Raw genomic sequence first — 23,848 nt, forward strand, 5'->3', positions numbered from 1 at the left:
ATTTTTAATTCCAAAATTATTTGTCCCAATTCAAAAAGTTTTATCCCAATTTTACAAGACATTAGGTAATTCTTTTTTGGATGTAAAACATTAGAAGATTTTCCTGGTGTGTATGTCGAAACCAGAAGTAGGGTTTCGACTCTATTTAGACTTTATTCGGCTTAATGAAAGGAAAAGCAGTGTCATAACTTAAAATCCATAGAACGGTAGTCATGATTGCTTGACATTTTTATAAATCATATGCCATTTTTATGAATGGTTAATTTGAATTACTATTATTCATTAAATCAGTAATTCTTTTTGATAGGAAATTGTAATAAAGTTTCGTACTAAGTTATACAGTTGTACACTTATCTTCACCAGGATATTTCCCATTGCTTTAGTATTTGTGCTTAATTTTTATATGTATATATTTTTTTCTTTTTCCCCACCAGACTTTCAGCTATTACCGGGTCTTGGTATGTGTGGGTATAGGCAAATGAAATCACTGCACCTGCTAGCTCGGCCTGACGTAGATGCAGATGTAGTGAAATGTAAGTGTAATTGCACCGGTAAAGATGTAATCTGGAACAGACTATTTCAACTAATCCTGAGACTTTCGTTAATTGAAACCAACCACTAAAGAATACACGTACCCACAATCTGGTATTCCAATCCGCAAAAAAGCTACTGCCTTTACATGGACTTGAACCTTAGTAATCTCGACTTTGACAATTAATTGATTTTGCGATGACGAGTTTAATCACTTCACTAATCTATTGAGAAGTTCAAAATTTAATAATTTAAATTTTTAAGATGATATATATTTTTAAATTGAACTTCGGTAGACTGGTATTATTTATTACAACCTGTATCGTTTGCTGTTATGAAGGTAGATTCATCGTATGATAAATACGATTTAAATTCTACTCATTTTCTTAAATCCGTTCCTAAATTAAATTATTGAAATTTTCGTTAAATATATTTTATTAACAAATATAATCTAAGTCAAAATTACTTTTAACCGAACTTAACCAGAATATTGAACTGCACTTGAATAAAGATGTCGTTTAATTCGGATATGTATTTTAAACTGAATTTTTAAAAAAACACACACACACACACACACACACACACATATATATATATATATATATATATATATATATATATGCACGTGATATTTTCAGTTTTATGATTAAAACCGAATTATTCATAATTTTAGAAAAACAAATTTTCTTCATTAACTTTACTTTCTTTTAAACCAAATTTTGGAACCTAAATTATAATAACTGATTTTTAAATATATTTAAAATAATATACAGTAATATTTAAAAAAATATATTTTTAAAGTTGGATAGGCCTACTTATATTTGTGTTTTATACGATTTCGCGAAATCTATTCAAGTAGTAAAATATCTTAGTTTTTCATCAAGAAGATTATCTCATTCGTCCGGTTCTTGTTTCAAACCTGATTTTTGTGAATTTATTTCAATACCTTTTCTCTTTTGATATCGGAATACACGGTTTTCGTCTTTGAGACACGTTTGCTTCACGTTTTTTTCAACACACTTTTCTCGTTTCGTCCTCTATCATTCTTTTTATTGATCTTCTGAACAAATAATTATTAAAATTGCTCATTTTATTGTAATAATTCATCGTATCGTTATATTTGCTCGTCGAATTATTTGCCATTATAAAAAAAACATCTCTTAGTAAAAGTAATAATTTTTATTTTTCGAAATCTTGAAATTTTAACTCATCTGGGTTGTTAAACGATTTATAAGAGCAGTCAATCCAATTTTTCACACACACGCGCGCACTTTTACACATATATTCCTTGATATATATTTTTTATTTTTATTATTATGCTTTATGTTGAACGATTTATAAAAGGAGTCAATCCAATATTTTTTAATTAATAAATTACGCGGTTTACAATATGAAGTAATTGTTTTTTAACTGTATTTCAAAGAGGGTGATAAAAAATCAAACTAAGTTATTCTCTAATATTATTTTATGTGTCGCGTGTTTTTACATTAAAGGAATATATATAGATCACGGTTTAAAAAGAATAACTTTATCACCTTTTTCTTTTTATAAAGTAAATATCCAACTTTTTATTTTAATCCCACCAGGTTTTGGAAGTAAATAAATTTAGTGGATGAAAAACACAATGCCATCGTCTAGTTACTTCCGTAAAAATATAATTTTAGTAAAGCTCATAAAAAAAATAGCTGTTGGCATACATAATATTTTATATTCGTAATAATAATATAATATAGCTGTGTTGCATAGTAAATGAACTTTTTTTTATGATTGGCAAATTATAAAATTATAATTGAATACGGAATTTACTATTAACTAAAAAATAAAATCAGTTATTTTTCATAATGGTTAATTTCACAAATTACATCAGAATATTCCATTTATTTTACCTATTGATATTGGTTCTTATAATGTTCTAACCACGAAAATAAATTTTATTACAATTATTAAACGAAATGTTTTTTTATTATTTTTCTTTCTATTCACTATGTTCAATGATAAAATACGAGGTGTGATCAAAAAATACGGTGAATAATTTTTTATTAAAAAAATTAGTAAGGTTACATAGAATTCGATTAAATCTCCTTCAAAGTACTGTCCTTGGCTATCAAAGCACTTATTCTAACGTTGACTCCATGACTGGAGGCATTTCTGGAAGGCGTCTTTCGGAAGGGTTTTCAGCTGCTCGGTCGTGGCCCTCTCAATGTCAGCAATGGTGTCAAAACGTTTTCCTTTAAGCACAGTTTTAATTTTTGCAAAGAGCCAAAAGTCGCATGGTGCTAAATCCGGTGAGTATGGCGGATGTGGACAGACAGGAACACTTTTATCGGCCAAAAACTCGCGAATGAGAAGCGAGGTGTGACACGGCGCGTTGTCGTGGTGAAGAAGGAAGCCATTGGTCCATTTTTCTGGTCGCTTTCTACGTACGCCGTTTCGCTTTGAACGGATCCGTACGAGATGTTAAGGTCTTCCGATAGCTCTCGAATAGTCATTGGCCTGTTTGAACGAACCATTGTTTCCACTTTTTGCACATTTTCAACTGTTTTTGAGGTTACTGGACGTCCCGCACGCTGCTCACCTTCAACAGACTCATTTTCGTTTTTAAATCAATCATACCACTTGTACACAGTCTTCAAAGTTACCACATTATCGCCGTACACCGATTCTAACATTTCGTGAGCTTCTTTGGCACTCTTTTGCAACTTAATGTTAATGCGTTGTTCAAAATCCATGTTGCGCGACAGACACGATAAACACAACCACACTCTGGCAGCTGACTGGCAAGCTCGAACGTGTTACAACTTGTCCCTGCCTGTCTCAGTTGATCACGCTATTGGATAAATTACAGCATATGGATGTAGCGTCGGCAGTTGCCGCTATAAAAATTCATTCACCGTATTTTTTGATCACACCTCGTATATAAATTTTATTTCAAGATAGATATAATAATAATTTATAATAGGGTTTTAAATAAATCTATAAAAAACGCTCTGAAGGAGCAGAGATCACTTATAAGTGACATATGCAGTAACATATGAAGCGAATATTATTGAAAAAGTGAAAACTAACAATAATTAAATACGATAAAGGTAATAGAGAACAAATAATGAAGGTTCATTTGTTATTTCCTAGTCGCAGTAAATAAGTTTAATGATATTATTCTTTCTTAAAATATTTTAAACGTTCAAAAAAATGCAAAATCTTGTAATTCAGATCGGTAGTAGTTTACAGAAATATTTTTTTATACATTTTTCTTATATTAAACATAAAAATTATCGTCTTTCCAATTTACATTAAAAAATTACTGCTCGTATTTCCTCGGTTTTGACTCTTCAGTCTTCCTGGAAGTTATTTTCATTTATGAAATATATTATTATTGATGCACTATATTTGATGATCTGTCTAATCCGCTATACACTACGAGAGATATGTTAAATATTTCCATAACAATGAAAGTAAAATTAGTCAAAGACATAAATACAGTAAAGCAGTTTATTGTATTTTTATTTCCGTATTTGCTGAGACGTGTTTGAAGCAAACATGCAATTCTGGTGTGTCAATGGCAAACAGAAAATTGTCAAAATTAGTGAGAATAATGACAACCTAAGTTGAAGTAAGAGTTATAATATGTTAGCCTGAATATCCTGTATATCCTGAATAACAGGATATAGAAATTAAGATTAGCAAATAGAAAATCTTCCATACAAGTACAGCAGCTCCCCAGGCATTTTTGATGTCAGTAGGAATTGATTCTTCCCTTTTTTTGATGGGTTGGCTTTTTTTTTTGTCTTCAGTCATTTGACTGGTTTGATGCAGCTCTCCAAGATTCACTATCTAGTGCTAGTCGTTTCATTTCAGTATACCCTCTACATCCTACATCCCTAACAATTTGTTTTACGTATTCCAAACGTGGCCTGCCAACACAATTTTTTCCTTCTAACTGTCCTCCCAATATTAAAGCGACTATTCCAGGATGCCTTAGTATGTGGCCTATAAGTCTGTCTCTTCTTTTAACTATATTTTCCCAAACGCTTCTTTCTTCATCTATTTGCCGCAATACCTCTTCATTTGTCACTTTATCCACCCATCTGATTTTTAACATTCTCCTATTGCACCGCATTTCAAAAGCTTCTAATCTTTTCTTCTCAGATACTCCGATCGTCCAAGTTTCACTTCCATATAAAGCGACACTCCAAACATACACTTTAAAAATCTTTTCCTGACGTTTAAATTAATTTTTGATGTAAACAAATTATATTTCTTACTGAAGGCTCGTTTCGCTTGCGCTATTCAGCAATTTATATCGCTCCTGCTTCGTCCATCTTTAGTAATTCTACTTCCCAAATAACAAAATTCTTCTACCTCCATAATCTTTTCTCCTCATATTTTCACATTCAGCGGTCCATCTTTGTTATTTCTACTACATTTCATTACTTTTGTTTTGTTTTTGTTTATTTTCATGCGATAGTTTTTGCGAAGGACTTCATCTATGCCGTTCATTGTTTCTTCTAAATCCTTTTTACTCTCGGCTAGAATTACTATATCATCAGCAAATCGTAGCATCTTTATCTTTTCACCTTGTACTGTTACTCCGAATCTAAATTGTTCTTTAACATCATTAACTGCTAGTTCCATGTAAAGATTAAAAAGTAACGGAGATAGGGAACATCCTTGTCGGACTCCCTTTCTTATTACGGCTTCTTTCTTATGTTCTTCAATTGTTACTGTTGCTGTTTGGTTCCTGTACATGTTAGCAATTGTTCTTCTATCTCTGTATTTGAACCCTAATTTTTTTTAAATGCTGAACATTTTATTCCAGTCTACGTTATCGAAAGCCTTTTCTAGGTCTATAAACGCCAAGTATGTTGGTTTGTTTTTCTTTAATCTTCCTTCTCCTATTAATCTGAGGCCTAAAATTGCTTCCCTTGTCCCTATATCTTTCCTGAAACCAAATTGGTCTTCTCCTAACACTTCCTCCACTCTCTTCTCAATTCTTTTGTATATAATTCTACTTAAGATTTTTGATGCATTACTAGTTAAACTAATTGTTCTGTATTCTTCACATTTATCTGCCCCTGCTTTCTATGGTATCATTACTATAACACTTTTTTTGAAGTCTGACGGAAATTCCCCTTTTTCATAAATATTACACACCAGTTTGTATAATCTATCAATCGCTTCCTCACCTGCACTGCGCAGTAATTCTACAGGTATTCCGTCTATTCCAGGAGCCTTTCTGCCATTTAAATCTTTTAATGCTCTCTTAAATTCAGATCTCAGTATTGTTTCTCCCATTTCATCCTCCTTAACTGATATAAATACCAAATATTCTAGTCATCATCATATATAAATATATAATTTTTATTTTAATTAACGCAGCTTAATTAATTCAATTATGGAGATTTTAAATATTTAAGACACTTGAAATATCGTAAAAAATACATACATATACACATTTCTGATTTTGTTATCGTTACCCACAAGCATAACAAACAGCCAATCCTTAAACCCGTTTTCCACAATGCTGTGCTATTTTCCATTTAAAGTTTTAGTTCATGAGCACCTTTTTAATAAAAAAACACTGTTTGTTTATCTTTCTAATTTCTATATTAAACTATTCGAGAAAGATTTTTTATTATTTAAATATTTGCTCCCCTGGGATAAAATTTCTTTCTTCAGTACTTTTGCACTATTCGTTTATGAATTTAATTGCTACGTTAGACGAAATTTGCTAAGCTTAGAAAACAGAAGCTATAAATTTGTCAATCGTACATACTAAGTTTTCGTTATTCATGACGAAATAGTTGATTGAATGTTAATTTTTTATGAAAAAGTTTTTTTTTTAAAATTGCTGATCAATAAATTTAAAAAATAAGACAAGCAGTGAGGATTTATCGTCCTCCATCTGGCGCATTCCCAGTTGGTGGAAATGTTAATAGCCAGCAGATATGCAGGGTAGGTGAAAAAATAAAATACCATCTGCAGACCAATACGGTGCCTCAAATCCGCGTCGCTTCTGACTTGTAACGAGCGTGAAAGTTGTTTGTTCACGAGAGCTGGAAATTTCTCCTTAGAGCAAATAACTTCGAGAATTATTATGGTAGGACTTGTTTCTCTAACCCTACAAAAAATCAACAGGAAGGTGCACATTGTAGAGAAGTAGTAAATCTACCATTTTCAAGGAAATGAAAATTAGGCATTGGATTCTAGCGACCTAAGACAATGTGTCAAGGATGAGTCGGAACATCCTGAAACCTGCATTAAACAACAATTACATAAAATTAGACACAAAAACATAAACCTTCTAGCCAATTTTAATGTATGTTCCCTCTTAAAAACAGTTAAACTTAAAACTTTAACAAATTTTCTAAAAAAGAGAAATATAATGATAACTGCATTTCAAAATACACGGTGTTAGGATGAACACCCTGTGATTCTGAAGGATTTAGGATTCATAAAGAAAAACCAGGGAAGAGAGTAATCAAGAATTTACCACAATTTGAAACAGGGATCGTTGTAAATAAAAGCATATTAAACTCAATAATAGAATTAAAATTTATTAATGAATGACTTTCCACGCTAACCTTCAAATAAACTAACAAAATTTCTTCTGTTGTAAATACAAACGTACTAATGAATGTGAAGAAAAGAGCGCAAAGAGAAAAAACACAAAATTTTTGGCAATTAATCACAAACCTTTTAGACCAAATTGCCTACAAACACCATTATTACCTGGAGACTTTAATGCAAAAATCACTAAATAAAATCAACCCAGATGCACTGTAGACAGATATTAAAGAACTAATACCATAGAGGAACGATTGTTAGGCAAAGGTAAAGAAAATGTATACTAAAATCTAAGTTCTTTAAAAAAGTACCTTAGAAACAAACTACATGGGTATCGCCGAACCCATTCTCTGGTAAAGACCAACTTGATGTTCAGATTAAATTCTTTTCCTTGTCCTGCTGCTTAAATGTAAATATCTCCTGTCATCTTCTTTATTCTTATTTGTTAATGAACCAGCTGGTTTTAATCATTGTTAGAATTATTAATTTTATGTATTTGACATTTTCCTTTAAACTGTTAAAGAAATAATATTACTTAGTTCTATATCTGTTCTAGCTAGACAGTATATTAATACATATTTAAAAATGTGAACTACACTAAAAGTATGAAACAATTGTAACATAATGCAGTGATTCCCAAACTGAGCGCCGCGATACCCCGGGGAGCCACGGCTTCTGCACAGGGGCGCCGTGAACTACTGTAAAAACTTCATAATTAATAGAACCAAGACATTCATAATTATTAATTTCATGTTAATAAAGTTAAAAAAACAAGTTAAATAATGAAGATACGCGAATTTTATTTATATTTATCTCTTACTTACGAGTAGTCATACTTTTATTTACGATAGAGCTCTATGGAAAAACTTTAATTGGAAAAGGGCGTCGCCATTCGGAAAAATTTGGGAACCATTGAAATAATGTAATGATTAATTCAATGTCAATTTACAGTAACCAAATGAAATGCTGAACAATACTTGGTTATCCGGCAGTTAGTTAATGTATTCAGTTTACACAACCGACGAATTACTTCGCGGTTGGAATCGTTATACATTATTATTGGTCCACTGGGCAGGATCATTAAAATATATGGATAAGAGCAGATAATTAAATAATTATATGAAACATCAGCTATATGTGAAATTATAATGTTGTTATATATAAATATACTGCAGCTTTACCTTTGCAGATGATATAGCAATAATTTCAAAAAATTTTGAAGAGGCTAGAGAATCGATAGAGTTACTAGACGAAATAGCCATAAGGACAGGACTACAGATATCTTATGAGGAGACGGAATACATGGAATACCGACATCAGAAGGAAATAGAAATAAAAACAAAAGGAGGGAATATCAGGAGAGTCGATCGTTTCAAATAACTTGGAGAAATTATTCAAGCTAATGGACTCGATGATGCGGCTAACACGGAAAGGACCAGGAAATTAGAAAGAGCATACGGGATAACAAAGAATATCTACGACAAAAAAAGTATATAATACGGATCAAAAATAAGATACTACACTACCGTGCTCAAACCAGAGGCACTCTACGCATCAAAATATTTGATACTCAAGAAATGGAAACAGGAAATGGAAATACGTGAAAGAAGAATCTTGAGTAGAATATTGGGACCAAGAAAACTAGAAGACCGATCTTACAAACTAAGAAGTAACGAAGAACTTTATAAAGGGAACCACGAACCGCTGACGTCGACGATGAGAAAACGAAGGATCAAGTTCTTCGGTCATATACTCAGGATGTCGGATGATAGGTTAATGAAGCGCGTCTTTAGTTTTTTAACAAATACGAAAGCGACGAAGTTAAGAAGTCCCTTAAGGGAAGTTAAGCGAAGTTAAGTAGTCGATGTTAAGAAGGACCTCAGCGAACTACAACTGAACGAAGGCGATGAGTGTAACAGAACTGAGTTTAGAGATAAAATTAATAAATACATTTTCCGGAACTTACAGATAAGACTGGAACTGGGAGGCAGTGGACTGATGAACAGAAACATGTTAAACGAGACGAAATGAAATTGTACGGGGAAAACAGACGGAAGACATCTGTTGTGCAAAACGTTCAACGCGGTCCAAAGAGACCATAACGAAAAAATATATATATATATACTGCAGCTTGGCAAGTTCAATTTTCATTGGTGATCTTCAGTAACAATAATAATTAAATTATGAACCAACGAAAATATTATTCTGGACTTTTCTTCACTACATTGAAAATGGGTTAGTAATTTACGTTAACACCATTAGCTACATAATATTATTTGTGAAATTTAGTTTTCCTTTTTTTACATTATTAGTTATTATAATCATTATGGATAAAGAACAAAATTATTACGACAAAGAAAATCAACTTATGCCTTCATTACAAAAATTGAATTATCCGCAGATAAATAGTCAGCGAAGAGTAAATAATCAAGAACATTCTGTAGACACAGCTATTAAACAATTACAACGACAACCTATCAATTTACCATTGTTTAAAGGTGACATTCTTGAATGGCTTGACCTCTTTTAATATATTTAATCAACACTCGAGAAGATTTAACAAATATTCAAACATTACATTATTTACATACGTCGCTAAGAGACGAAGCTCTCAGCTTCGTCGGCACATTATATTATCATTATGTATTGATCCAGCAGCGGGTTCTTCGCCGCAGCTGGATCAATAGGGTGCAGTACGTACGCTAGGTACGACACGAAATCACTGATTACTGTCCTCCTTTTTAAGAGAACGCGAGTAGGACTAAGGGAGACCACTTTACTCGTTACCGGGACATACGACCAGAAGTCTTAGCTACCCTACCACCGCGCTGAAGCGGGTGCCTGAACAAGATGAACTGGTTCGCAGAGTTTGTAGCTGGTCTTCTCAGGGACAATATACTTCTAGCCTCTTTATTTGGCGGAACGGATCCTAGTTGAAGCGTGAGGACGAAGACCGGGACTTTTCTTCCGATGAATTCCAAACCTGGTCTCTTCTCACGGTACAACAGGTGTTCATTGTTTGAAAGCGGACAGTCTAACAAAAGTCATTGTTCAACGAACCTTTTAATTTTAATAAAAGGGATTTTTATTGTGTCTTCTGGATTCTTCCAATTATTGTGTTTTTTCTACTTTCATAATAATTGGTTGGAATCCTTTACCCAGGCGCCCTATACCGGTCTTGCTGCTGCAAACTTGACCTTAGGCCTCGCCAAAAATTAATAACCACGGTTTCAATTACCGAAGATCATGTGACGTCAAAACTAACCCAAACTGACCCAGGAAGTCACCTGTATGTTTTCAGCTATGACGCCACACTGGCACCGCAATTAAAGCGAAAGTACTAAATGAACCGTTTTATGGTAGGTGGGTAATTGCAAGGAATATACGATATCTTTCATCAGCTGGAATTCCAGCCGATGCGATCACTTAAACGTACAGCGCTTATAAACAATACGAATTGGTACTAATCGATAAATACCGTACTGCATGTATGTTTAATTTAGAGCTAATAGTAGTGATTTCAAATGCCAACAAATTTAAACAAGTACCGATTGTAATAAATGAAGAATAATTTGATTGTACAATTTCATTTATTCTTTTTGATTTGTATAGTAAAATTTTAAATTCTTCAAATATTTGTTCAAGATTACCAATTTCTAAATCATGAAATATCTGTGATTAGGAAGGTAGGTGGTACGTTCAAGAAGGGGGTTACCGCAGAAAAAAATTGAAGATATTATTTTGACTATTTATTGGTAATTTAACAAGTAATTTTTTACGAACATAACCTGCTTTTGATTCCAGTTTTTAGATTTTTATAATTATTTCCTCAAAGGATATTGAAAATAGAATTTTGGCATTCTTATGTTTTAATTTTTAAAGTCAATGCCTCATACTTGCACCATTATATGTAAGATTTTAGGAGTAGATTAATTTATTAAAGGGCAATAATCTAGGGCAATAATATCTATCTCTTTTGATATCTAAACTTTTTGTATACAAATGTTATTTTAACGTTTAGATATATCCTGCGTTTATTTTCTTTTTGAGAAATTATACATATACATTTCAATATATAATTTCTCAACGAATGATTATCTAATTGACTCGATTTTTTATTAAAAATAAATCTTTGAACTGAGTTCATGAACCAATACTGCTAAATAATTTTTCATAACGTTACCTATCTGGTGCAAACAAAATTGCCCTCCAACCAATCCGAATCCTCGTCAAAGATTAGTCATTCACCAATCATAATATAGTAATTCATTATTATAATTATAATACAGAATTTAATAAGTTAGAGGAGCTGCTTTAATATTTTCCTTACGTTTTTTATAAAATTTATGTCCAGTATTCAGAAATATCAATGTTTATAGTTTTAAAATTGGACCATCCGTTATACAGGGTCATTCACGGGAACCGGATGTTTTGAAGTGGGTTGTACTCGGGCGTTCGTGGTGGGAGGGGCACGTGGCTGGTGTCTGATGACGTGGCTGGTTTCCTATGTTCATAGCATTTACATTTTAGTCGTTGAGATGGAGCCGTGGACGCTAGACCAACGCCTGTACGCGTATGACAGTTTTGTGCGAAATGACGAATCCGTAACTGCTGTTCAGCGAGATTTCCGCCGTCAGTTTATTATCCATCGTAATGCAAGTGTCCCTTCTCGTAACACAATATTGCGACGGGTAAACAACCTTCGAACAAGCGGTTCAATATTGAAGAAAAAACCACCGGTTCGCCGACGAACTGCTAGCACACCGGAGAACATCGAACGAGTAAGGGAAGCCATTGTCAGAAGCCCACGCCGCTCTATTCAGAGGCATTCAGCAGCGCTTCAAATGAGCACAAGTACGGTAAGACTAATTCTGCATACACACCTTCATTTCCATCCTTACAAGGTAGCCGTCGTGCAGCAGATAAATGAGCAAGATTTCACGCAGCGATTACAATTTTGTCGACAAATGCTTACCGTTTTTGAAGAAAATGAAAATTTGTTATTGTTAATGAGTGGTGAAGCCCATTTTCATCTGAATGGCTTCGTCAACAAACAGAATTGCCGGTATTGGGCAGAAAGAAACCCACATCAGCGTCACGAGAGACCACTTCATAGCCCAAAGGTGACTGTCTGGTGTGCAAGAGGAAAGGTCGGTGTTATTGGACCATATTTTTTTGAAGAAAATGACGCCGCCGTAACTGTAACAGCTGATCGTTACATTGCAATGTTGAATACGTTTTTCATCCCTGAGTTACGAAACCGGGGAATCAATTTTCAAAATGTGTTATTCCAGCAGGATGGAGCTACAACGCACACAGGGAGGGCAACGATTGCTGTTCTTCGTTATTTATTTCCGGGACGGATCGTTTCCAGATTCGGCGACATTCCTTAGCCCCCTCGGTCCCCCGACTTGAGTAGTTGTGATTTTTTTCTGTGGGGATTTCTGAAGTCGCATGGGTACGGCAATAAACCGCGTACATTGGACGACCTAAAGATCGCAATTCGTCATCACGTCATCCAGATTGATGTAGACATGCTGCAAAGAATTGAGGCCAGTTACCGTGAAAGGCTACAACAATGTATTGCCCAAAATGGACATCACTTGCCGGATATAATTTTTCGTTCATAGTAAGTAACAAATGTTTTGATTTAACAAGTGATTCAGTACCGATAAAACTTTTATAAAGTAAATATTCAATTTTTTATGATTATTTTTAAAACATCCGGTTCACGTGAATGACAATGTAGATATATGACTACACCTGCATACGTTTATAAACGCAAAACACATCTCGGTTTGCTACTGCAAATTATCTATACAATACAATGAAGGCGCAATAGGTGGCATGAACAATAATATCAAACTAAATTGGAAGTATATTATATATATCGCTTTCTACTATCATAACTACTACAGACTAGAAAGAGTAAATTGTATTATAGTAATATGAGTTCTGAATAATAGTCTAATAAAGTATTTATAATTTATCAAGTAACAAAACTGTTCTAAAAACAGACATAAATAGAAATTATATCTTGCACTTTTTTTGTCCACCAGTGTTTTTGTGCAATTTGAATATTGAATGTTGTTTTGTTTGGAAATACGCTTCTAGTTTTCAAAAAAATTAGCACAGTTGTCGGATAGTGCGTATATATTGGGTTTCTTTCATAATGTTCCGTAGTTTCTATCTCTGAACTATGGTTTTCACTTAATAGATCTTTCATTATGATTGGTATATAATAATACATTATATATATCATGTAATCGTAAATTATGCCAGTATTAAAACATAAATTGTAAGATAAAATATAGATATGGTTTAGGTTCATATTAACTTTATAAATGTAAGCATATAATGTTAAATAATACTAATGTTTGGTAGTATTTTGCGTGCCGGCCTCCGTGGTACGAGTGGTAGCGTTTCGGCCTTTCATCCGGAAGTCCGCATAGCATTTTTCACACGCTACAAAAATTGTCATCATTCATCTCATCCTCTGAAGCAATACTTAAACGGTGGTTCCAGGGCTTAAAAAAAAGCAAAAAGAAATTATTTGGTCTACCTAACATTACCAAACAGTTCAAAATTTAGAAGGCCTTGTTGAAAACTATTTTCACCACATATTTATGCATGTGTTAGATGCAGTAAAATTTAAGTTATTTTACATTCCTTTATTAGTATTATTTTCAAATTAATCGACAGAGTAATATTGTTTGTGAAAAAGAAAACTTTTTTAATGATCGGAAATTCTTTTAAATAATACAATAATTCAAAAATATCTTAAGTCTCCGGTCTTTTTACAAAGACTGCAAACTCATTAATAAAAATAGAAGGGTAGGTTAAATATTTAATTTTTAAATAATTGTCTACTTGATTAATACTTAAGACAGCCAAACAATGTTTAGACAGTTCATTTTTATAACTTTTTTGAGGAAGCCTCAGGAGGTGACATGTTATTTTAGACTGTAGTTTACGTAACCATAAAAAATATTTAATAATGATTTCAAGCTTAACTCTTTCGCCCCTTTTTTTATCAAGACACTAAAAAGTAAGGTTTGATTTACAAACGACATTAATTTGATCATAAACAAGAGAACTTGTCATCTCATAAAACACGAGAAATTAACCGTTATAGCAACATAAATACTATCGTACAAGATCCCTACAGTAAATTCCCTTAATTGATAAATTTTTTATATCTTATAATCAATAGAATATTAGACATTAAACAAACAAGAAAACTAAGCGATTCGACATGTATTACAAGATTATATTTATGATCGAAATTAAATAAATACTAGTGATTGAGGAAGGGAAAAGGGTGATTTAAATGAACTAAGTCACGTAAAAAAATGAATATTTACGCTAGAACAAGCTATCATTGAATTTAATATCGCTGTATAATGAAATTAAAAAACCGTAAAACTAGAAATGAAACGTAACAAATAGGCTAGTAGAGGGCGCAACGAGTTATTTTTCTGAAAAAAAAATTAAGGAATCCATTGGTCTGTAAGAAAACATGCATGACTCTAAAATAAAACTAAGTTCACATTTATTTCAGATTTTCCACTTTTATTTAATCTATATTTTATACAAAGAATTAAAAAGTAAAGATTAGACACACATACATATACATATATGTCTTTAGGAGAGTGGTAAATTTTCTGATTTGATTTATTTTTACATAGATTACTACTGTAAAAAAAAATGTTTCAGTTCCCTTTTAACAAAAGATAAATATTAAAAATCAGGACCGCCAAAAAAATAAACATTGCTTTTTAACATAGGATAATTAAAGACCGGGCGGGCGACAATCAGTTCAGCCGTTGAGCTACAACAGTGCAACAAATATACATACATACATCTTAAATATATTACACTCCTTTTTGGGTAGTCGTCTAAATACAATAATAAAAATGTATGAAGAAATAAATGGTAGCTAACAACACACGGTATCATAAAACAAGAATTACGTACTTAACAATTGACAATATACGTAATTTTTATTTTTATTTAAACCTCCTAATCGACATTCCTCTTTGATAACTACCTGCAGATACATTCCTAATTAAAGTCAAACACTAATCAGGTAGAATGTTAAAACCAAATTTATAATAATAAAAATTTATTCTGAAATTTATGAAAATAAATCTACATTCAATTGTTTTCCATTTATATATGGCACTAGTCACATTGGCTTTCTCAGGGAATAGTAAAATTCATTACACATCCAGCCCATCGGTGAGCAAAGTAAAAATCGTATGAATATATTCAGGGCTTAATAGTCTCATCATTTTGGAGATCTTGGAATGCTGATATGTGTCATTATTTCTGACTCCTTGAAAAAGATATCCAGAAACAACTTCACCTTGTATTATCCTTAGTCTAAACAGATTGTTTTACATTCCTTAAAATTGGTTTAGCAGTTAGTAGAAGTAAAGTATTTTAAAAGTAATTTTTTTTAAATATTCAAATGAACATTTTTAAAAACTTCAGTTTTTTTACACCTAATTCACTAAGTACTGCTCACTTAACACTACTTCTTAAAGCATATATAGAAGGATATATATATAGAGAGAGAGGGAGAGAGAGAGAGAGTGAGTGAGAGAGACAGAGAGAGAGTCTATAATTACGGAGAAAGCCTCCAGAATTAAAAATTTAATTTTTTTCAGGTGGTACATGTCAAGAAAAAATGGTATCCAATAGATTTACAATATTAATCGTATTCTATATGGTGTACAATTGTCAAGGTAATTTTTACTTAACATCTATTTTTTATTTAATTGTATGAAGTAAATGTAAGAATAAATATATACATTTTTCAATTCCTTTCTCAAAATTTCACCGAAAGTTATATTTTATTTAACTGGTTTGATGCAGCTCTCCAAGATTCCCTATCTAGTGCTAGTCGTTTCATTTCAGTATACCCTCTACATCCTACATCCCCAACAATTTGTTTTACATACTCCAAACGTGGCCTGCCTACACCATTTTTCCCTTCTACCTGTCCTTCCAATATTAAAGCGACTATTCCAGGATGCCTTAGTATGTGGCCTATAAGTCTGTCTCTTCTTTTAACTATATTTTTCCAAATGCTTCTTTCTTCATCTATTTGCCGCAATACCTCTTCATTTGTCACTTTATCCACCCATCTGATTTTTAACATTCTCCTATAGCACCGCATTTCAAAAGCTTCTAATCTTTTCTTCTCAGATACTCCGATTGTCCAAGTTTCACTTCCATATAAAGCGACACTCCAAACATACACTTTCAAAAATCTTTTCCTGAGATTTAAATTAATTTTTGATGTAAACAAATTATATTTCTTACTGAAGGCTCGTTTAGCTTGTGCTATTCGGCATTTTATATCGCTCCTGCTTCGTCCATCTTTAGTAATTCTACTTCCCAAATAACAAAATTCTTCTACCTCCATAATCTTTGCTCCTCCTATTTTCACATTCAGTGGTCCATCATTGTTATTTCTACTACATTTCATTACTTTTATTTTGTTCTTTTTTATTTTCATGCGATAGTTCTTGCGTAGGTCTTCATCTATGCCGTTCATTGTTTCTTCTAAATCCTTTTTATTCTCGGCTAGAATTACTATATCATCAGCAAATCGTAGCATCTTCATCTTTTCACCTTGTACTGTTACTCCGAATCTAAATTGTTCTTTAACATCATTAACTGCTAGTTCCATGTAAAGATTAAAAAGTAACGGAGATAGGGAACATCCTTGTCGGACTCCCTTTCTTATTACGGCTTCTTTTTTATGTTCTTCGATTATTACTGTTGCTGTTTGGTTCCTGTACATGTTAGCAATTGTTCTTCTATCTCTGTATTTGACCCTAATTTTTTTTTAAATGCTGAACATTTTATTCCAGTCTACGTTATTGAATGCCTTTTCTAGGTCTGTAAACGCTAAGTATGTCAGTTTGTTTTTCTTTAATCTCCCTTCTACTATTAATCTGAGGCCTAAAATTGCTTCCCTTGTCCCTATACTTTTCCTGAAACCAAATTGATCTTCTCCTAACACTTCTTCCACTCTCCTCTTAATTCTTCTGTATAGAATTCTAGTTAAGATTTTTGATGCATGACTAGTTAAACTAATTGTTCTGTATTCTTCACATTTATCTGCCCCTGCTTTCTTTGGTATCATGACTATAACACTTTTCTTGAATTCTGACAGAATTTCCCCTTTTTCATAAATATTACACACCAGTTTGTATAATCTATCAATCGCTTCCTCACCTTCACTGCGCAGTAATTCTACAGGTATTCCGTCCAGGAGCCTTTCTGCCATTTAAATCTTTTAATGCTCTCTAAAATTTATATATATAAATTATTATACATTTAAAAAATTATTATATATTAAAAATTAGATATTTAATAATACAATCCCTTTAATATGATTATCTACCCTGAGGCAGGTACTTGCATCATTTTTCTTTTGATACTCTACTAATATCAGCTAAACTTGAGTTCTTGGTAGTTCCAATTTCCTTGTATATCATCTATCATTTTTGGTTTTATCAGGCTTCTCTTTTTTCACCTATTACAGATCCTTTTAGCGCTACTTTTCAAATCCATAATAAAAGGGTACTGCACACATATTATTTCACAAAGATGCTTCCATAAAGCTAGCTCAATTTTACTGGATAATCACTTAACCATTAGCCAATACTATGCTAATTTTTGTTTCATTCTCACTTTTGTAATCTTTTTTTTTATCTACATTATTTTGCTTCTTCAACTCTTTTTTCTTTTGTGTAGACATTGTTTCATATTTTAATTACTTTTATTTTTTTACATTCATTCTCATTTTTTATTTTTTCTAATACTGAAATCATCTATTGATTTACATGATTCAATTTCTAAAAATAACATTTCATCTGAGAATCTCTTATAAAATTCATTTTCCTTCCTCTTATGTTGATCCCTTCAACCTACTCTAGAGCATTTTTTATATCCACAACTCATACATACTAAATAAGGTTGGGGATATACAACACTCTTTTCTTATTCCTCTTCAAAGGTTAAGCCCTCAAAATTTGTGCATACTCTATTTTTATAAATGCTTTTTATTCTGTAACAATTCTTTAATTGATATTCTATCTTCTCATTCCACTATTTGAGTTTTTAATATTTCATTGGTTATCCTTTTCCAAATACGTTTACATACATTATTTTGCAGTGAATTTTTCTATGTATTTTGTAGTCGTTATTAGTCCTTATCACATTCCTTGTACCTCCTCCCTTGTTAAATTCACTTTGTTCTTCTTTCACCATTTCCACTACTATTCTTGTATTCATAATTTTTCAGAAAAATTCTTTGCTAAATACAAAATTAAACTAAATTCATTAATGTTCGTACTTTACTGCACAGTTTTTATTTTGGATTAGAATCATGACTTGTTTTAAAAGAATCTTGTATTCTTATACGGCTATTGTAGATCATATAAAATTTCTTATATATTATTTTCTGCAATTGTTCTTCAATTAAAGCTAACCATTAAATGAAAATATAAAACTGAAAGTTATTATTTGATTTAAGTCAGGATTGCATAAAAACAAATTTTATTTATTTTATGAGACATCATTTGTATTTATGATGGAAACAATCAAAATGCATCAGAAAAGTATCATGCAAATGATGTAAATGACTTCAGTGGTTTAAAATAGGTAGTTAAAGTGGGACAAAAACATTAAAATTGCTTGTTTTTTCTTGATCTGTTACGTACTATATAAGTATTATACATTTAAAATTTTATAAAATCCTTGCAGTAACTGATATATCAGACCGCAAATGAATTGAAATTATTTACATGAAGTTTTATTTCCTACAAATCCAGAACAAATTTAAAACACAATTTTAATGCTTCATTTCTCAGTTTTGTCTTCTGTCCACCACATCTGCTGGTTCTGATTAATAAAGCTGTCTAACCTGTGGAACCTATGTTGTAAAACAATCACTTCCCATACGTCTTTCAATAAAAAGTGGTAGAAGATACTTCATCGCTCTAGATAAAAATAATTACACCTTCTATTTCTCAAAAAACTGGGAATTCATTACTGAATAATTCTTAGAAAAAAGTCAATAGTAAGCCTTAAGTATATATATATTTGTGTGAACAGATATTGCTGTTTAGGCTAATTTCTTGCCCATAGAATATGTATGAATATTATTATTAGATAGTAGACCAATTAAATGCAGATTTCAATGGGATGCTTAGGAACAAACTAATAATGGGCTAAGTTAAAAGGCAACTACTAATTTTCTGTTTACTTTCCTTTGTAAAATAAATAGGAGGTGCTTGCTGTATGTAAATGATTATGATTTTTTGGAATGATTAGTTTAATTTTAAATCATATGTAATAATGTTGGATTATGGCAGCTATCATACTTATATGTTAAATTACACCAAAATAATAGTATATATTTTTTTTACAGTTAATGGTGAAGAATTGAAACGTATAAGACAAATGTATTTGAATGAAAATCAGGTCGTTACAGAACTTGGTAAACTTTTGGAAAAGGAGTTCAGCAATAATTGTCTAGGCTGTATTTCAAGCTTTTACAGCTATGAAAGTAAAAGAGTACAAAATATAATTGAATATATGACAACAAATAATTTAAACTATGAAACCCTACCTAAAGAAAATGATATCTATATATCAGTTAAAGAGATTGAAAATAATTATGAGAAATATTCAAATGAGGTTTCATGGTGGAACTATTTATGTGAATTGTATAAACTCCAGGTATCACCACCACCCAAAATAAATTATGAAGAAGTGGTTGAAAAGATAGGAGTTGATAAATTAATTACAAAAGGTAATACTGAAGGACTCTATAAATGCATCAATACTTTTGTTACAATCAGTAAGTAATATTTTATATTATGAATTTTATTATATTACACCTTCTTTTGCAAAAATACTACTCATTTTGAAACAAGAACATTCTAATAATTTTATAAACGTTCACATTAAAATTCTTTACAAAAAGAAATTAGTAACTTTACATATAATTTTTCTTTAATTATTTAAGGTGGTATTTTAAACAATAACTTATATAGCATTAGTGGCACTAGGGATAAAACAGGATATTTATGAATTCATTAGACAGAAACTGAGATTCCTAGGTAAATCCACATACAGAGTAATACACTTTATCACTGCTCCACCAAGAAGAACAAACAGTTGCATCAACTCTATTCTCAACATGTAGTGTAAGTTGACAAAAAATGTCGTAATTTTGCTGTAATGAAGAACTATATATGAAGAAAAGAATGCATTTATAATGAAAAGAGTAATCTACTCATTAAAATTTTACCAACTACAAGCAATTCAATCAAGTAACATCCTTCATCATCATATCCTAGGCCCATTTTCTCTAGAAATCAAAGAAATTACTCTAGAACAGGTTACAATTTAATTTTAAAATATCCATATCCATATTCACAATTTTTGTTCACCGTTACACTATTTTACTATTATAAAAAATTGGTATATCTTTCAAAAGAGACCAAAAGCTAGTAAAAATTTTGGGTGAACTACTTTTTCATTCACAAATATATAAAAACCTAGTTCCTGATAAAATCAAAATATGTTTCTACCATTACTTTCCCTTAATTTACATTTAGTCATTGATTTATTTATTTGTCAAAATTTATCCTTGTGACAAACTATCAAGTTATTAAAAGGCTTGAAATGCTTAAATCCCTCATTTGCAGAAAAATGAATCATCAAATATGATTTATCATGATTAATCCCAAATTAATAATTTATCATAATCCCAAAGATACATGAGTAAATAAAGATTATATTTTTTCCACAAGTAGAATTTTAATTTTTCCACTTTTCATTTGAATGGAAAATAATTGCTAGAATCAGTCCTTCTAATAAGAAAACGTTCATTACTTATATAGGCTAAATAACTCGTGTAATATAAAATAACTGATGCTATTCATTCTGAGAAACAAGAAAAGAATTAGAAATTTCAGAGCAATTAGTGTGATTAGGCCACTCCCATTCACTTATATGTTGAAAATAATTCAATATTCTTAATCCATCTGAGAATGATTATGCTATTTTATGTAATGTACAGTGACTTGTTTAAAATCCCCCACAATTGTTGGTTTATTGCTCCTAACATATATATTAATTTACATTTTAAAGAAATTAAATCGTTTTTTTATTTATGTTACAGTTAATGGTAAATTATTGGAAAAAATAAATAATATTTATAACGAAAATATTTCAACTGTTGAGAAACATATCCAGCTTTCGGATACGGATCAAACCAGAGTTAATTGCCTAGCCGGTATTAAAACATATATATCTTATGAAAATAAAAGAGTAGAAAATTTACTTGAAAGTATTAAAAAAAATGAGACTCTTGAAACTTTACTTGAAGGCCAAAACTTAATATTATCTAAAGAGATTAAATTAAATTTTGAGAAATATAGGGTGGGATTTCTACAATGGTTAAATACATGTACTACTTACAAGTATTCAGAGGAATCACAACTAACAAAAAACATTCAGCAAGTAGTTAAGAAGATTGGAGAAGGAAATTTAATTAAGGAAGGAAAGACTAAAGGACTCAATAAATGTATCGATTCTTACGCTAAACAGAGTACTTTGATTAATTACGGTAAGTAATTTTATCTGTATCAGTTATTAGACTAGCACATTTTAAATTAGGTTTAGAAAATAATCTGAAGTAAATTTTTTTAAGAAAAAATAATCAATTCAGTAACCTTATACTTTTATTAAAAATGTTTTGAATGAAAAACTATTGGAAGAAAATATTAATCTGTTAACATTTTAGCAACTGGAATGGTATTTGCTTTTTATGCATTCGCTGGATTAAAAATAAATTTCTGAGGTAGAACGACTGATAGAGTTGTCCTCACTTAGGTCATGCAGAAACCAAAGTCACTGCAGCTCAGTAGGATTTGTGATCCTCAGTATATATCTACAAGGTTTGTATCAGGCTCAATTTATGCTTGATCCCCATGGAAAGCTCATAGAATGAAATAAGAGGAAATGAGATCAATATGAGAAAATTATATATCCAATATGAGATTGTGACTCATAATAAAGCTTTTACTTACAGAGTATCTATGATTCAGTCCAAAGTGCATTTTTTTCATAAAATACAATAACAAAGAACAGGTTCAACTTACCTTAATGGATTTGCTTCCTTGTATGTGGAATTCAACGAAACTATCTATCTAAATACTTAAACTATCTCTAGTACTTAAAACTATCTATCTAAATGTTTAGTTTTTAAAATAACTTTGATCATAATATAAAAATTTCTTTCATGATATCAAATTCATAATATAGTGAATGCAAAAATCAAATATTTTTATTCAATTTTGTATGATGCAACAATATCATGAATCAGAATATTCTGTAAATTTCAGAAAAAACTAAATTTTCCATGAACTTAAGTTTTCTTTTTTCATCTCAGAATTATTTACGGCAGCAATAATGGCTTGACTCATATAGCACAATATGTTTGCAGTTCAGTGGCAAGGTGCTGTGAGTTGCTAGAGTGCTATTAATTTATAAGATAATTTGATCAAGGATCTCTGCAGTTTTTGTTTTCAACTTTGAAGTGGATGAAAAACACTAATGGATTAAGTAACAGGGGAAAATGTGTATAGTTAATTTACAATGTTGTTTTTCACTGAAATTTTACTAGCAAAGTTAAATGTAATCTGCTATAAATCATCTTATCACTGATTATATCTAAAGAAAATAAAAAAAAGACTATTCATATAGTTATGAATATTCATTAATGTGCATTAAAAAGATGAAAAATAGCTTCTTCTTATTTCAGTTATAACAGGAGAAATTCTTGAGATTTATTAAATTTCATAGAATATTGAAAATTACTCTCTTGTCTAGGATTCATTATTATTTTCTGATATGTTAGTAATGTCAGTAAAATTTAAACTATAATTTTCAAGATGAAATATGTTCTTAAAAATTTTCCTATTCTTACAAAATTTTACAACTTGGACAGTTTAGGTTTAAACATTGATTTATATTGGGTTATTATTATTGCCACAGTACAACAGAATTTTTGGTTTAATGAGAGATATTTTCATTGAAAAATAATGCGATTGTACTTAAATCATACTAATTACTCAACCGCTGAGATTTTTAATTATATATTTTAGGATTTATCTAGAATAAGTTCTGTTTTAGTTGATGCATAGGATAAAACCTTATCTATCTTTAGAAGATATTTCGAATGATCAGTATGTCATCTCATGTGAGTAAGAAATATTTCAGGAATAAATTTAATGAATCAACATAAGAAGCAATATAGTCACTACTTTGTTAATTTTTTTTCAAATTTTGTATAAAGGTATGCTTTTGCAGTTTTCTATATATTTTCTATAAGATAAAAAAAAAATGTTATATCTTTTTAAGAACAAAAAAGCTGGGAAAACATTTTGGCAAACATTTTTTTTCTATGTAGCAAGCTTGAAACAGTCATTTCTCTACCAGTATAATTGCAAATTATTGTTATTCTTACAACCCCTTACTTTCTAAATCATATTTAATCATTATTATATTTATTCATCTAATTAAACAAAAAAATTATTTTTACCTAAATTTCTATAATTAATTTTCTTTTAATTTTATTCTAATTTGATTTATTTACTCAGTAAAATGTAACAAAAATTCACTCAAATCAATATATGCGACAGCCAATGTAATAAGCTAA

General features: G+C 30.9%; 1 protein-coding gene across 1 annotated transcript in view; it reads left to right on the top strand.

The window, feature by feature from the left end:
• The window catches only part of LOC142327256 (uncharacterized), a 40,148-nt gene that overhangs the window by 5,589 nt on the left and 10,711 nt on the right, over positions 1-23,848 (top strand). Inside the window, exons 2-4 of the mRNA XM_075370146.1 lie at positions 15,768-15,845; positions 19,547-19,978; positions 21,308-21,754. Of these exons, the coding sequence (XP_075226261.1) occupies positions 15,788-15,845; positions 19,547-19,978; positions 21,308-21,754 (937 nt within the window). The 5' untranslated portion in view covers positions 15,768-15,787. The remainder of the gene's footprint in view (positions 1-15,767; positions 15,846-19,546; positions 19,979-21,307; positions 21,755-23,848) is intronic.

The sequence above is a fragment of the Lycorma delicatula genome, chromosome 1 (genome assembly GCF_047948215.1).
Source record: "Lycorma delicatula isolate Av1 chromosome 1, ASM4794821v1, whole genome shotgun sequence".
Classification (NCBI taxonomy): domain Eukaryota; kingdom Metazoa; phylum Arthropoda; class Insecta; order Hemiptera; family Fulgoridae; genus Lycorma; species Lycorma delicatula.